Source organism: Rhodamnia argentea, chromosome 6 (genome assembly GCF_020921035.1).
Source record: "Rhodamnia argentea isolate NSW1041297 chromosome 6, ASM2092103v1, whole genome shotgun sequence".
Taxonomy (NCBI): domain Eukaryota; kingdom Viridiplantae; phylum Streptophyta; class Magnoliopsida; order Myrtales; family Myrtaceae; genus Rhodamnia; species Rhodamnia argentea.
In genome coordinates this window covers 19942082-19956680 of record NC_063155.1, presented here as the reverse complement: position 1 = coordinate 19956680, position 14599 = coordinate 19942082, and the positions used below count along the sequence as shown (strand labels likewise).

The window sequence follows — 14599 nt, the reverse complement described above, 5'->3', positions numbered from 1 at the left end:
ATATGCAATATTTGAAGTTTTACTGAACTAAACGAAGTATATCCCTTACTCAGTCTTAGTTAATTGTAGTATGTTAACTAAATTAGTAAATTAAACCATTCAGATATAATTTTCTATCGTTCGAGATTATAAATATTGAAAACGTTTGGTTGAATTAGAATTGTTATCATATAAAAATACATTTAAGACATCTTTCCTCTTTTCCTCTCTTTTCTTTTTTTTGGTTGAAATTTAAGCTTGATAAGAGGTAAAGTTTAGAGATTACAGATCAATAAGCCAATATTTATCTGACGAATGCAAGATACATGATTGAGCTATTTTAGATGTCCCTCCCGCCGCGTTGATGCAGCCGTAACATATCTCTCTCTCTCACGCTCTCTGTTCCCTTGCCATCGTCGCGGCGCCATCGGCAAGCCAAGAGACACCGGTATTAAAACAAAAAAAAAACATGGATGAGAACAGGATGCTTCGCACTATATCAAGAACCAGGGGTACTAGCTGGACAAGTCGGTTGTTGATACTGTACAAAGCATATGCCCATCTAGCAAGAAGCTGAAGCTTCCTCTTTGGGGCTCCAAGAACGGAAGGCCACTACACCTGTCTGCCCAACAGTCATCAGCCGAAGCTAACCAGGGTCTACCTTCTCCTGCCAAAGGCTCCTAAGTTCCCTCCAAATCTTTTTTCTTCTCTGAAGAGAAGAAACACGGAGAGAGCTTAGGAAAAATCCCTCCACTGTATCGGAAAGTTCCTTTTCTCATCTCCCCTAGAGCCTTTTAAGGACCTACGCAGGTCCAAGGATGCTTGCCCTTTGTTATCACTCATCAAATTAGGGAACTGCATCATGCGACTTTATACCCTTTCCTTCTCTCCAAGAACTTGCACCATCTCGCTTATCTACAGATACTTTGCCAGGAAAGTAAAGAAAATATCACACCCACAAAGCAAAATTAATCAGCGGATCCAGAATTAAGCGATCGGAGAGCATTAACTGTAATGACCAGGAGAAGAACAATTACTTCATAGGCAAACACATTGAATGAACCAGTGATAATCTTTGACAATCGTCTAAGCTGGTCAATTTGGAGCTGCTGATCCATGCTTCCTGTAGCTATTAATCCATACAACCAGGCTTTGATCAATCTAAAGAGTTCGCCAACTTGACCTTTCAAAAAGATTCCGTCCTATTGCCGAGTATCTCGGGACACCTGTTACGCATAACAAGTAGTCTAAAGGCACTCTATAGCAAAATCCTTCGCTGATATATGGAGTCATAAACTCGGGGTAGCCGATTATGGAACTAAATCCACCCATTTGGATCTGTCCAAAGAAGCACATGGGTTTCGTGGATGGTCAGACAACTTCTCAAACATTATGAACTCTTGTCCTACAAAATTTACATGATACGCTGAAATAAAAGTGCATAGCCTGCCCCTTTCAACAGACTGCAAGATTCAAGACTTTCATTGCAATGGAACTAGAAAAAACCAAAAAAGAAGCAAAGTTCTTCTAGCCCTCTAGCTTCCCTACCTCACCAAAGTTCAGAGATCAAAACAAAGTGACCCATTTGGCTCGTCTCGCTGGCACCCTCACTCAATTACCGTCGTCCGCCGATTTCAAGTAGAGGGTCTCGCCGCCATCTGCTCCACCCTGGCCGCCACTGCCCAAGCCGCCACCTCGCCCTTCACCCGAGCTGCTACTCCCCAGATCGTGCTTGTTCCCACCCGCCATTCCCCTCCCACCAACCTGCAAGCCCTCGGGGAAGCCTCCACCTCCGAGGGCCCCGTTACCTCCCGAGTGGCCGCTCTCGCTTTGCAAAAGGTTCAGCCCTGAGCTAGCGCCGGAGCTCATGCTTGGCTGGCCGTGCAACGAGGAATAGGGTTGTTGCTGGGTGTACAGCATGGAAGATCGAGCGGCCATGAGCGACTGTGGGGTCATCGGCTGAGCTTGCTGGTGCTGCATATAGTATGATCCAGGCTGTGCAATGGTACTTGAGGGAAACTGCTGGATAGGAACAGAGGGTCAGTGATTGTAAAATTGGAAGGAGCAGATGCAGAATTAGAACAGTGACACTACAGGACAGAGAAGTGAAAACAATCTCGATGCCTCGGCTGTCAAACTAGGGCCAAGAGGATGCAATTGACAAATCTTGGTACATCTAGGAATCTGTGGCCAGAGGACAAGAAGGGTATGAGGTTATAGTGAAGGAAGAAATGAGGATCTTGCAAGCATCAGAAGAGTGTCAGTTGTAGTTTGTACTTTCAAAAGACAGGAAAGAGAACAGTACGCGTGCAACATGGATACCGCAGTAAGGAAGAAAGATGACAAATTTATAGTTCCTAGGAAACCAAAGCACCCACCAAAACATCTAGTTTTCTCAGTCCGGAGGCTCATCTGCAAAATCCTTAAAGGAGCATTGACTACATACTGAATTCTCACAAAGGAGAAGGTACCAACCTGAGGATGCAAACTCGGCGGCTGAGGTTGAGAATCAGCAATAGCAGCGAGGTACATAAGGTTTCTCTGTAGCTTAGCCTGGTTCCTGCAAAATGCAACCAAAATGAGCTTACATCTACCATTGGCCAAAGTTCCACAACTGAAAAAGATTTCGATTGCATGCATCCCATAATCAGGTGAGCTTACTTCTACCATTAACAACTCAGATATTAAGCCATAACTAAAGCGTGGAAAACGCAGCTCCCCTCTTGAATATCGACAAACAAGAATACAGGAGGCCAAGCCTTCATGGATGAATACTGATCCACCAAAGTCTTGAGGAAGTTCTTGATAATTTCGAGAGCCTTTGAAAGTTAAAATAAGCAAATAAATATCTTTCCAAAAGAACCCACCATGAAGAGTAAATGTGTGAAAATGCAAGCATATTACGAAGAAGAAATAATAATTATAGTTCATATTGAGGAAAACTTGTCCTACTAATTGATATGAAACATCAATTTTACATCACGATCTTACGTGATAATTGTAATAAAACTGAGTAGCTACAGAACTTGAGCAAGACATGAGAAGTCACAAGAATCTATCTCGAGAATAAATGTGTCTCTTATTCTCCCGACAAAGACTTCCAAAATGTTCAGATTCACATGTGCAAAGGATTAAAAACGTGTACAAATACCCCGAGCTGCAATACACATGGCTGACTGAATGGAATAAGCAAAACCATTAGAAAAGTTAAAGGACATCTAGTTATTAAGTCTCACTCTGCACATTCGCTCAGCTTCCCACAGTTTTGGCTCTCAACGATCTTCAAAATCAGTGACTTGTTCTCGTCCAAATACTGCAAATATTTCAAATAAGCAAAGATAAGCACCCCAATTATAACCGAATGGACAAGTAAAAACCACTTTATGTAACGGAAGCTTCCATGCTGACAAAAAAAGAAAAGAAAAGAGAGAGTGGTGGGAAATAAGAGGGAAGTTCCACCGGTAAAGATATGTATCTGTTTCATAGTCAGATAGACTCCCAAAATCTTCCAACTATTATCAGCTGCTCTTTTCAAGAAAAGATGCATAAGAATCTATGATTAGTGATTTATGGAAAGAAGGCTTGCATATGTGAGGCACAACATATGTCAATTAAATGTACCTGAGAAGAATAGTAATATGTCCATGCAGACCTAATCGTCAATGACGTCCCAGTAAAACATGCTCACTATTTCTTGTGCTTTTATTGCTTTGGACATCACACATATTTGAGATGAACTGATGCTCAATCCTATCATATATAGCCAAGCCATCTCAGAGTTTCAATAGTCATCTGTCCATTTGGGCCATCACTTGTCCAAGCAAATCAGCTAGCTAAATAAATTTAGTTTCCACAGAAACCCAGCAACTGCTTTGTCTGAACTATGATGCATCCAATTCATTTCCACCAACACACTTTCTCATCTCTTTGAAAAACAGCTGACAAAATCACAAATGTACCGGCCGAAGAACTAGGTGCTTTCATAAATAAATCTTGTAGTCCCAGAGATGTTAATGCTATGTTATCGGTCAATCACCAAACAAGAAAGATCCCAAGTTGATGCAAAGAACCATGCGGTTGAAATAGGCACTAACAAAACAGATAAAGTCATGCAAATGAACCATGTGAAGCATAGGTACCAAAAAGAACAAAGAAGATCATCTTCTAGCTCTAGAGGCAAATATTTTAATGGTTCATCAATCATCACCAACACGAGAAAGCCAAAATTTCCATCACACTCAAGCAGACGCATGAATATCAACAACCCAGCCGACAGTATATATAAAACTAGAGATAATTGCTAACATCAATATCCCAGACAAAAACATAAGACTGCTAACAAGCAAGTACAAAACACACTACAACTATCGTCCTTATCAACCCATCATCTAATATACCCAGACAAAAAAAAAAGGTCTTTTTGCCTTTAAAATACCCAGAGACAACTTTGAGTGATGTCTAAGGGACAAAAACACAAACATAGATGTCCAGATAAATGATGAGACATACCGAACTAAACCTAACCTCGGTAGTCACTACTCAGCTAGCTCAATCAATACAAAGAGATAGGAGTTGCAAGTTGATTACAAGAGCACAGGTTACCCACCAAAAACATCAAGCAAATATCAATCAGACCCACCAACAGGAAATACCCAATATTGCAAAACACCTCAAGGACAAAAGATCGAACAAGTACCAGAACACAAAAAAAAAATAAAAAATGAACAAGCTGACCCTAGAAAAATGAAAAGGAGCAAAAGGGTACAAGCCAAAAAAGGAGATTTTTGCGGAGAAAATGAAGACGAGAAGTGAACAAAAAGGGGGTAAATGAATAGGAAAGAAAGAACACACACACACACAAGCACAGAGAGAGGAGAAGGACCTGTTGAATGTGATCAGTAGTGACGTTGTTAGGATAATAAGCGGCCATCATGGGCTGCATCTGCATCAGGTGCTGCTGCATTTCTTAAAAAACAACCGACCTGTCTCAAGACTCCCTCTTTATATATCCCTTCAAAACACCCACGGTCATCCACCCCACCTCTCTTCTCTTTCTCTCTCTCTCTCTAACTTTCTCTGTGCAGAGGGAAAAACCAGAGCGGAAAAGGAGATGCCTCCGATCTTTATCTGTTTCTCTCTGCCCCCCTCTCTGTCTCTACACTCTACTCTCTGCTCCGAAACAAGCAACGACAATACCACTCATGCACAGATGCTAGACAAAAACCGAGACAGCGAGCACAGAGCGAGAGAGATTGAGATAGAGAGAGAGAGAAGGGGAAGGATACTGTGGGTGAACGTGCACGGGATGGAGATGGAGGCTTTGGGGGGTTTTGCTTCTTTGTTCTTTTGTTCTCTCTCTCTCTCTCTATACAACGGAGAGTCACGTGATGGGCGAGAGAGAGATTGGGTGGAAAACGAGAAATTTGGTGGAGGAGGAGAGGAGAGCATCTTTGAACCCCAGTTTTACTGCTCAACACATAATAAAATAAAAGGACTATGTCCAGACAGATAATTTTTTTTTTTGCCACCGGATCGAATCCGTCAATATTTTTTTTTTATCCACGTGTAAAGCTCGCTTAAAAACCCCACAAAATCAACGGTTGCGATAGATTCCGGTCCCAGTAAATATTCCTATACTATGATGTGAATTGATCTGAGAGGACCGACGCATCTAATGAATTTAATTAGACACGTGATCGAGAGTGCTGGTGCTCGAAATTTTTGTTAGATTCGACACCCCCATCTATTAGTGAAAAGAAAGTGCAATTACCATCGAAATGATTGGTGATTTCCCTTCGAGTGGTTAGGAGCGAGTCCGAAGATGAACTTTGTGGCGAGACCCCCCCCCCCGGAGAAAGGGGGGCGTCTTCTCCGATTGTCTCTTCGGTGCGGTCGCCGTGATAGACTCGCCCATTCTAAGAAGACCTCAGTGGAGGTCTGTCCGCGGTTTTGGTGCACGTTAGCCCTGTGAGGATGATGCGATGCCGGTCTCCGGCGAATCCACAAAGTCTGTGCACGTTAGTCCTGTGAGGAGCAAGTGCAAAGCCCATAAGGTAACACCTTTTATAATTACTTATAATGTATTACAACGACTCACACCCTTTATAATATCTTAAAAAGTCAAGCCATGGTAAAAATTCATTAGGTAATTATAAGCTTAAAAATAGAAGACCTCGTTAATCATCAATGGCTCCTTTTTTTTTTTTTTTTTTGCCGAGATATAGAAAGTCTTTACAAAATTGTAAATTGAATAAGGTAAAATTATGAGAAACTTATGAATACGAGGTCCTTTTGTGCAGCAAAACGAGGCGGTTTTCATGTACTCAATTCGAGTAGAAATATTTCTCGGATGATCATATTGGATGAATTAATTAAAAAAGGGCCACGAAAGATTTTCTACCAAGGTAATCGACGATGATGGTCGATCGAATTAATTTAAAATTTTTTTGTACACAAGCGAGCGATCCTAAATTTATAATATCAAAATCTGCTCCGTAAAAGAGTTTTATATCTTCTACCATCTTTTCCCCTTTGACTTATATTTCATTGTCTCTAGTTCATCGATGAAGGAGCTAAGAACAAATGATCTCAAAGAAGAATAAGAAAGGAATAGAAACGACAGAGATGATTGGACGAGAGCCAAATAAAAGAAGCACCGTTCTCTTATACCCTATGGCTTGACACGAGTTTATATTCGATCGGCGTATCGTGTTCGATTAATTAGAATCGCGATCGAAGTATAAAAGGGCGTGAAAATAGTCCCGCCCTTATTAAAGGAGGTACCTAATTTTTCGTCATATTTAATGGAATCTTGTCTTGTTTTTTGGGTGTGTGAGATGACAATGTGAGGGGAAAATGGGTCAAATTGGAGTGGGGGCAAGTGAGGATTTTGTTGGACCACAGAATCATCGGAAGGACCATGTTGCATTCCACCCAACAATGACAACGACCGAACCTGTGCATTTCACCATTATTTCATAGCTGTGGACAGCCCCAATTCGTGTCTCAAAAAGTGGGAAACAACAGGTTGGGTGTCTTCTTTCTCCCCCGCAGGGAAAAAAAAAAAAAAATCCTCAAGTTGCATTGATCATACTCATATGGTCCCAAGCAAGACTTTAAAACGCTTTGTCTGAATTCGGGGATATTTCTTGATAAGAAAGGAAGGAAAATATTTTCTTTCAATTTAGGAGGATGACGGTAGAGAAGGTAGACTCCATAATATCTTCGAACGGCTACTATTGGGTGGGCTCGTTTCTTCCCCGTAGGAAAAAAAAAACCCCGTTTCCTACAGTTGCATTAATCATACTTATATTTATCTACCAAATTATTTATCTTACCAAAAAAAAAAAAAACCATCTGCCTTGAGTTTGATATTTGCTTATAGTTCTTAAGTGAGCTTTGGATAAAGTCTCATTTAGAGCTCGCTATGCTGGGTCGACCTTGCAATGTGTGAGGTCGGCCTGATGATCCTAGGTTTGGACACGAAACTAAACTATGCCAAGTTAAAGTGGGTCAAGGAAAAGTGAAGTAAGATCAAACGGGATCGTAATTTGGAAGCCAAGAGGATTGGACTTCTCTTCTCGATTTGGTTTGGTTCGATTCGGAATTTAAATCAGCTTTCGTCTACTCTTTATTCTTTTTTTTCCTCCTCTACTTTTCGTCCAATTTTATCTCGAATTAACTAAAATAAACAAAACGGGTATATATATATATATATATTGGTCAGAAAATAGCAGGAGTAGTTATTTGGTGGGAAAAATGCAAACCATATTGATAAAGGAGAGAAAACGTGCTACGAAAGACGCCTGAGAATCTTAGAAAGGAGAGAAAAACATGACAGCAAGAAAGGGGAACGAAATCAGGAACAAAAAAAAAAGTGACAAAAAAAAACAGAGAAATCAGGAAATAAAAAAAAAAAAAAGAGAGGGGTAAAACGCCGACTCTTGGCAAAAACTCAACAATCTCAATGTCATATAATAATATAAGCTGACTCAAAAATTGCAATAATACCGATATTAATAGTTCAATTAGTAGTGAGATAATAATGGATCTACAGCAAAAGTAATTTTAATTTTTTATAATCTTGGTGTATATATGATTATGTATCATTCTGACTATATAAAATGACGGGCTTAATTACCTCGAACCGTGTTTTTGCAACGTAAGATTCTAGACAAGTTCCCACCCTATAACCCAAAATCTGACTAGGCACGATCAATTACCTGTCCATCCGATACTGAATCCGGTTTTTTTTTTTTTTTTGGTTTCTGACATCCCCTATGAGTGGGAGTTTCCCGACATTAAAAGAATAAGAATAATTTACTAATTAGGATCCGCCACCAACCCCGAAAACAGATCTCTTAAGAATCACCAAAACTGACCAGTTCGATTCGATCCGATCGGATTTTCTGATTGGATCGGGATCGATGCACCCTCTAATGTTCGATAGAATCATCATGGCATGAATCACTGAAGAAGGAGGAGGAGGAGGAGGATGACGACGAGAGCATGGAATGGTAGGTGATGCTCCCGCCGGAGCGAGCATGATGGGTGGTTGGGGTGTCTCCATAGCAGTGTGTACTCCAGACTTTCGATTCCATCGAAACGACAGTGCTGCAGCTGCTGCTGCTGCTGTGATGCCTCATGATACGACTTCCCCTCCCTGCCCTGCAGCTCCCACGCGACCTTCTTTATTGTTTGTGTCAGTCCTTTCCTCCTCCTTTCACCAGCACTATTTCACTCACCCCTTGGCTTGGGTCTCCCACCACTTCAATAATTGCTTGCTTGCTCGAGAGATATGCCTGTTGTCCCCACTCTCCCACTAGTAGAAAAAAAAAATCCAAATAAAGATATGAAATGATCTAATTTTTTTAAATAACTACTTAAAGTGAACTTTATTTTAAAAAAAAATTTCGAAGTGTCTTTTTTTATATATATTTTAAATAAGAGCTTGATCGAATGATATTTTCATCTTTTACCATTTTAAACTTTTTTCCATTTTATTTTCTCTTTTTATGTTTTCGTTTTCATTTTTTTTATTTTCCCTTTTTCTTTCTCCTCCCCCGACGATCTGCTGGCCTCAGGCAAGGGCGATCCCCACCGACATGAGGAAAGCCCTTGCCCGTCGGCGGCACTGACTAGGGAAGGGGAAAGAAAAAAGGAGAAAGAAAAAGAAAAAGGAAAAGGACAAAAGAAAAGAAAAAAAAGGAAAGAAAGGAAAGAAAGGAAAACAAAAAAAGAAGAAAATAAAAAAAAATAAAATCGTAAAAGACGAAAATGCCCTTTGGCTGAGCCTTTTCTTGAAATAAAGAGAGTATTTCGGGTCTTTTTTTGAAATAAGGTCCACTTCAAACCTTTATTTGAGAAACTTAGAGCATGTCGGGTCCTTATTTAGAATTTTTCCCAGTAGTATCTATGAAAAAATTATCAAAATTTCAAATAAAAACTTGGAGTATGCTCATTTTTTTCAAATAAGAGTATCCAGTGAAATTTATTTTAAATAAATCTCTAAAGTGGCTATGGCTAAAGTGGCTATGGCTATTTCAAATAAAGGTTTGATCTTGTCAGCCAGCTAAATATTCCGGCCGATCAAGGGGACTTTTGTCCAAAAACAATTTTTATCTAAGTTTTTATTAAATTAAATTAAAATTTTAAAAAAACCTAGAAGTTATTAAAAAAAAAAAACAAATTCAGGTGGGACGGGTGGGTTGGACCCCCTATGATTGTTTTCCCACCAAAGAGGTCGCCAACGCCTCAACGAGGGCAGACGGCCCTAGTCAGAACCAAGATAGGGTAGCAACTCTCTTCCAAATCTAGGCAAGGGTTGGGGGCGATGGGCGCTGGCCCTCACCCGGGTTCGGAGGAGTGCCACGACCCTCCGCCGAGCGGCGTCCTTGCCCAAACCCGGGTGAGGGCCGGCAAACCCATGCCCAGATTTCAAAGAGGATTGCAGCCCTCTCTTGATCTAGCAAGGGCCACCATCACTCGCCGAGGTGTCGACGACCTCACCATCGATGTGGTGGCGGCCACAAGCAGGAAAGGTTGGGTTTTTCCTTCTTGTTTTGTTCTTTTTTAAAATATTTTAGCATTTTTTTTTCTTTTTCAAGTTTTTCCTTTTCATGAAAATTTAAAAGGGAAAAGAAAGTAATAAAATAATATACAAAAAATATAAAAAGACGAAAATACCCTTGATCGCTGGTGAGGTCAGGCCTTTTTTGAGATTTGACATGACTACTTCAAGCTCTTATTTAAAATAAGATGCACTTCAAGTCAATATTTGAGAACATCATGTCACTTTCAACCCTTATTTAAAATAATATCCACTTCAGACTTTTATTTAAGAAAAATGAGGGACTTTAAGCTCTTATTTAGAATTTTCCCAAAAACACTCCTATTTGTTATGCTTGATTGAAAAGAATTACTATTTAAGACACGAGAGTAATAACCCGTAAAGTTTCTTTAGATGCTTGTGTAGCAAGTGTTGCACGGTCACCCTTCAATAAAAACCAAAATTTCAAACCAAGTTCGAAATCTTTCGCCGAACAATTTAAATCGATCGGTTTAACTTGTCGAATTTCATCTACCACTTTGGCAAAAAAAATCCTTAAAAAAAAAATCATCCCACATACTATTTTGAGCTATGGCTATGGAGAGATAGCAAAGACAAATATGGCTGTTAAGCTTTCTGTCCCACCATTTTCTACCCCTCTTTTGCCTCCTCCTCTCTCTCTCTTTCCCTGTTCAATCATGAATCAACTCGCTCCCTTATTAACAGACATCGTACGTGGGTGCATCGATTGGCAAAGGATGAAAAGCTAAAAGGCTAAAACCGGGGCATGGCCCATCGCGGTGGAAGTTCGAGCGCATAGAAGCGGGTGCCACCGCCAACATACGAGACTTCGTTTCTGCAGCGCAGTGAAACAAAAGGTGATAGCTGGCCCGAAATGCCTTTGTTTAGTGGGGGCGGAGGCAGAATTTTGTGCACCCGACGCATGTGAGCTCGACTCGTTTTGCTCCGTTAGATCACGGGCCTACTTCCTTGAAGAACTCCCCTGTCCTTTAGGTACGATCCCAATTCTGTCTCCGACTGTTTTCTCGAACTTTCGCTCTGCTTCTGAATCCGCCCCACACATCGGAAAACGCTTCTTATTTGTTCAAAGTTATCAACTTCAGGGACCGTTAGAGGTTTATTATCAGAACCCGCACATTCATCAATATTTTCGATAATCTTGAATAAACCAATTGAGATTATTGGACGTACGTGCAGATTCGGGACTAAAGTGGAAATTGATTACTTTTTTCGAGACAAAGAAAAATGTTCGGGATCGAACCTAAAGTCAAGGAAAATTAATCCTAGATCGCGTGAAATCTCGGAGCTGAGCCCTGTCTTCCGGTGGTGCGTTCAAACCGGGCTCACAAATATCCGATGCGGCGGAGGGTTCCTTCGATGGAGCGAGGGTTCACGACAAAATACACATGTCGCGTTCTTTGCAATCTTTAATGCAATCACGAGATTGCATTCCCTCTCCTGCCCTACCAGAAGGAAGCTGCGACAGGGCAAAGAGGGAGGCTTTCATCTTCTTCATGTTCCCCATGGAATTGACACTTGTGGAGACTCTACTTTCGCGGCTAAGTGGTGGATAGAATATTGAATGCTTTCTCTGGAAAGTTGGTACTCATTGAACAGTGGGAAATTGATATTTTCACATTCTCTCTATGGCCGGATTTTTTTTTTTACCGGAGTAATTTTCGTTTATTGAGACAAATTTATCTTAATCGATCATTTGGACCACTTTTTTCACACGTGAGATCTTACGATTAATCGTTACGACGAAACCTTTATCCACATGGGATCGGTTCCTCCTACGAAGGGTAGGCACGGAAGGAAGTTTACCGTGTAAAAATAAACATTGCGTTTTGAGATTACAAGGCATATTATGAATTTAAGATATGAGACGACCGATCACAAGTAGTATATAGCTTTCCCTAACAAGTGAATAATTAACATCATTTGAGGTTAATTAGATTTTTTTTTTCGTAATATGTAAATTTAGATTATTAATATGTTTCCAAATCTTTCAGTGAACAATTTAATTATGACAAAGGCTCTAAAGTAGCAAGACGGGGCTAATTCCGAACTTGATCCAGAGAGTTTTCTAACATCACAAAATAAAACATTTGTACTCTTTCTTCAACCTTGACATTTTTTCTTCCCTGTTAAAGTATTAAACTCAATACAGCATTTAGTGTCCTACCTGCCGTTCATCATTCCTTTTTGGGTAAGAACTTTACTCTGCATATTTGAGTTTGTACTTGTTTTTCAATCAAATTGCTGAACTTTTAATTTGTCTATTCAAATCTTGGAATTCATTTAAATCCCATGATCGAATTTCTTTGACTCTGTTTAACTGATTTGGAATTGAATTGATGTAACTAAAATAATTCTGTGAAGTTCAGAAACTTGATTTTGTAAATTTTGAAATTTTGAACACTTAATTGGAAAAAAAAAAAATTTCAGGGTTCGAAAGTTCTCTTGCTTTCATTTTCTAATTAATTTTTCGCCATGCTGTTTCGTGAACAGAGATCTTTACTGAACTCACAAGATCACATGATGGGAGGAAGCAATGAACAAACAATTAATTCCCTTTAGTGAGTGACAAAGTTGAAAAATTTAAAGGAAACCCAAAGGGTTGAAGACCATAACTGAACTTTTGTTTGATCTCTTAGCTTAATTAGCTATCTGCATGCTTGGCATGGTCCCAAAACCGTACATCAAGAGCTTGAATCTTGTCCCGTATAGCTTTGCCATCTGCCGTCCTATATTTTTGTGATCGCGGCCGGTGGGAAAGAGCTTCCCAGTCGTTGAGCAAAGACACGGCCCGCGATGTTCATACCGCTCAAAGTGCACTGGCCACTGTTCTGCCCGGGGATGTTTGTGCAGGAGGAGCTGTTCGACGGCGGCACAGGCCCCCTTTGGAGCGACTCACCGATGCTCTTCAACCACTCTTCTTCCGGTAGAGGTCTCGCGGCGAGGGTGAGGTCGAGATTGCTTGAAACAATGAAGAGGATGCTAACCAGGAAAACAATGGTTGTTGTGAAGATGCGATTCATATGATCATGACCCATTTTGGAGATGGAATCTAGGGTTTCTTCTAGCCTTCAAGTCCTAGGTTAGGAGATGGAATGAATTTGTAGTAGTGGCATGAGCATATGTATATATATACAAGGCAAGTTAGTGGCCTTTGTTGAGACGTCAATTGTGCGAGTTGACTCGATTTAGCCGCGGTTTCAAAAGCTCGAATGGGAAAAGTCTCTTGTTTTTTAAAAAACGCGGACGCTTGAGCAACCAACCCCCCCCCCCCAAAAAAAAAACAGAAAACGGTTAATACGACGGAAAAATCCTAGCTAGTACACGCATGACATATTTACCCTCCATTAGTTTCTTACCAAGAAATTGCTTGCCAGATGACACGTGGCAATAACTGAGTTAACCCGACAAGTTTCCATGGTATTCTGGGAGATGAACAAATAGATTTTCAAGTACATCTAAACAAACCTTCTATCGGTGGTGGGTTTGATTCATAAAGCTTAATGTTTTGAAGATTGTTGCCCTTCCTCCTTCAAAAGCACATGCGAACAAATATATTTACCCTTCTACTAGCCATGTTAGTTGTGTTATCGTCATGTGTCATCCAGCTCAATAATTTCTTGATAAAATTTGACGATAGCTAATAGAGAGTAAAACGTGTCTCGTATGTATCAGCTTTAGGTTTGGTGAACCAACAATTAGTTTTTCGCGATATTGACTAGAAAAAGAAAAACGGTTTATCATTCTATGAATGGTTTTTGACTACATGCCCTTTGACATAGCGATTCTCGCTAGATTTATCGGTCGACCGCAATTAAGTCCTTCGGCTTCCTTGGGGCCGTACGAAGCTCAGCCTTGCTTTAAAAGCCACGCAATGATTCGAGTTCGGGGTAGGTTTTCAGACGTGAAAGCCTGATTTCGTGACCCGACTCCATCGCGACTCACGTTTGGGTAGCTCGATTTTCCTTTCCGACTGAGATGGTCTTCAATGTCCAGCAGCAAAGCAATTTGCTTTTGACCGCAGAACGTGAACTTGGGGTTTCGAAGGGAGAAAGTGAGCGAAATAGAGGACTTACTCGAATGTTTGGGAGAGGCCGGCACGGCAACTTTTCTCATTGCATAGATTGGGGATAAAAAAATCTTGTTCATTGTAGGGAGAATAATGAATTCCGTAGATATCTAAGTCACCCAGTTTCACGTTCAAACAAGAATTACTATGTTTAAATATGTTCCCTAATATAGAGAATTAGCATAACACAAACATTTTAGGCGAATAATTTGATTATTGGTATTACAACGTACAAAACACTCGGTGTACCAAATTGCTAGTAGCTTTATTTTATTTTACTCCATTAGCTTGTTGGCTTCTAGGTCATCTTCTTTTCGCTTGGGTGTATTTTGCGACCGGTTCACCGTTGAACTCTTCACGTCACACTATGTGCCGTATTGAGTTCATGGTTTCTGTGTCCGGTATCTTTTGTATCTAGCCTTTTGAAAGATCAATACATACTTACCTTACCAAAAAAAAAAAAA

The 14599-nt window shown here is 40.4% G+C and overlaps 2 protein-coding genes across 2 annotated transcripts in view; both read right to left on the bottom strand.

Annotated features, from left to right (window-relative positions):
• Positions 1–14599, bottom strand: part of LOC125315459 (putative disease resistance protein At3g14460) — a 707586-nt gene that overhangs the window by 574998 nt on the left and 117989 nt on the right. The gene's annotated exons all lie outside the window — the stretch shown is intronic.
• LOC115734158 (GRF1-interacting factor 1-like) lies at positions 1288–5348 on the bottom strand. Its single transcript, XM_030664768.2, has 4 exons — positions 4862–5348; positions 3216–3292; positions 2455–2539; positions 1288–1998 (listed from the first exon to the last, which is right to left on the bottom strand). Exons 1-4 carry the CDS (start codon positions 4940–4942, stop codon positions 1591–1593), a joined length of 651 nt encoding a protein of 216 aa, XP_030520628.1. The 5' UTR covers positions 4943–5348; the 3' UTR covers positions 1288–1590.

Bases quoted from the DNA above. Each gene is read 5' to 3' on its own strand.
- LOC115734158 (XM_030664768.2), bottom strand. From the start codon at position 4,942: ATGCAGCAGCACCTGATGCAGATGCAGCCCATGATGGCCGCTTATTAT. The intron at 3,293-4,861 runs GTCCTTCTCCTC...AAATATTTGCAG, and splicing joins CTACTGATCACATTCAACAG to TATTTGGACGAGAACAAGTC. The intron at 1,999-2,454 runs GTTGGTACCTTC...CCTATCCAGCAG, and splicing joins CGCCGAGTTTGCATCCTCAG to TTTCCCTCAAGTACCATTGC.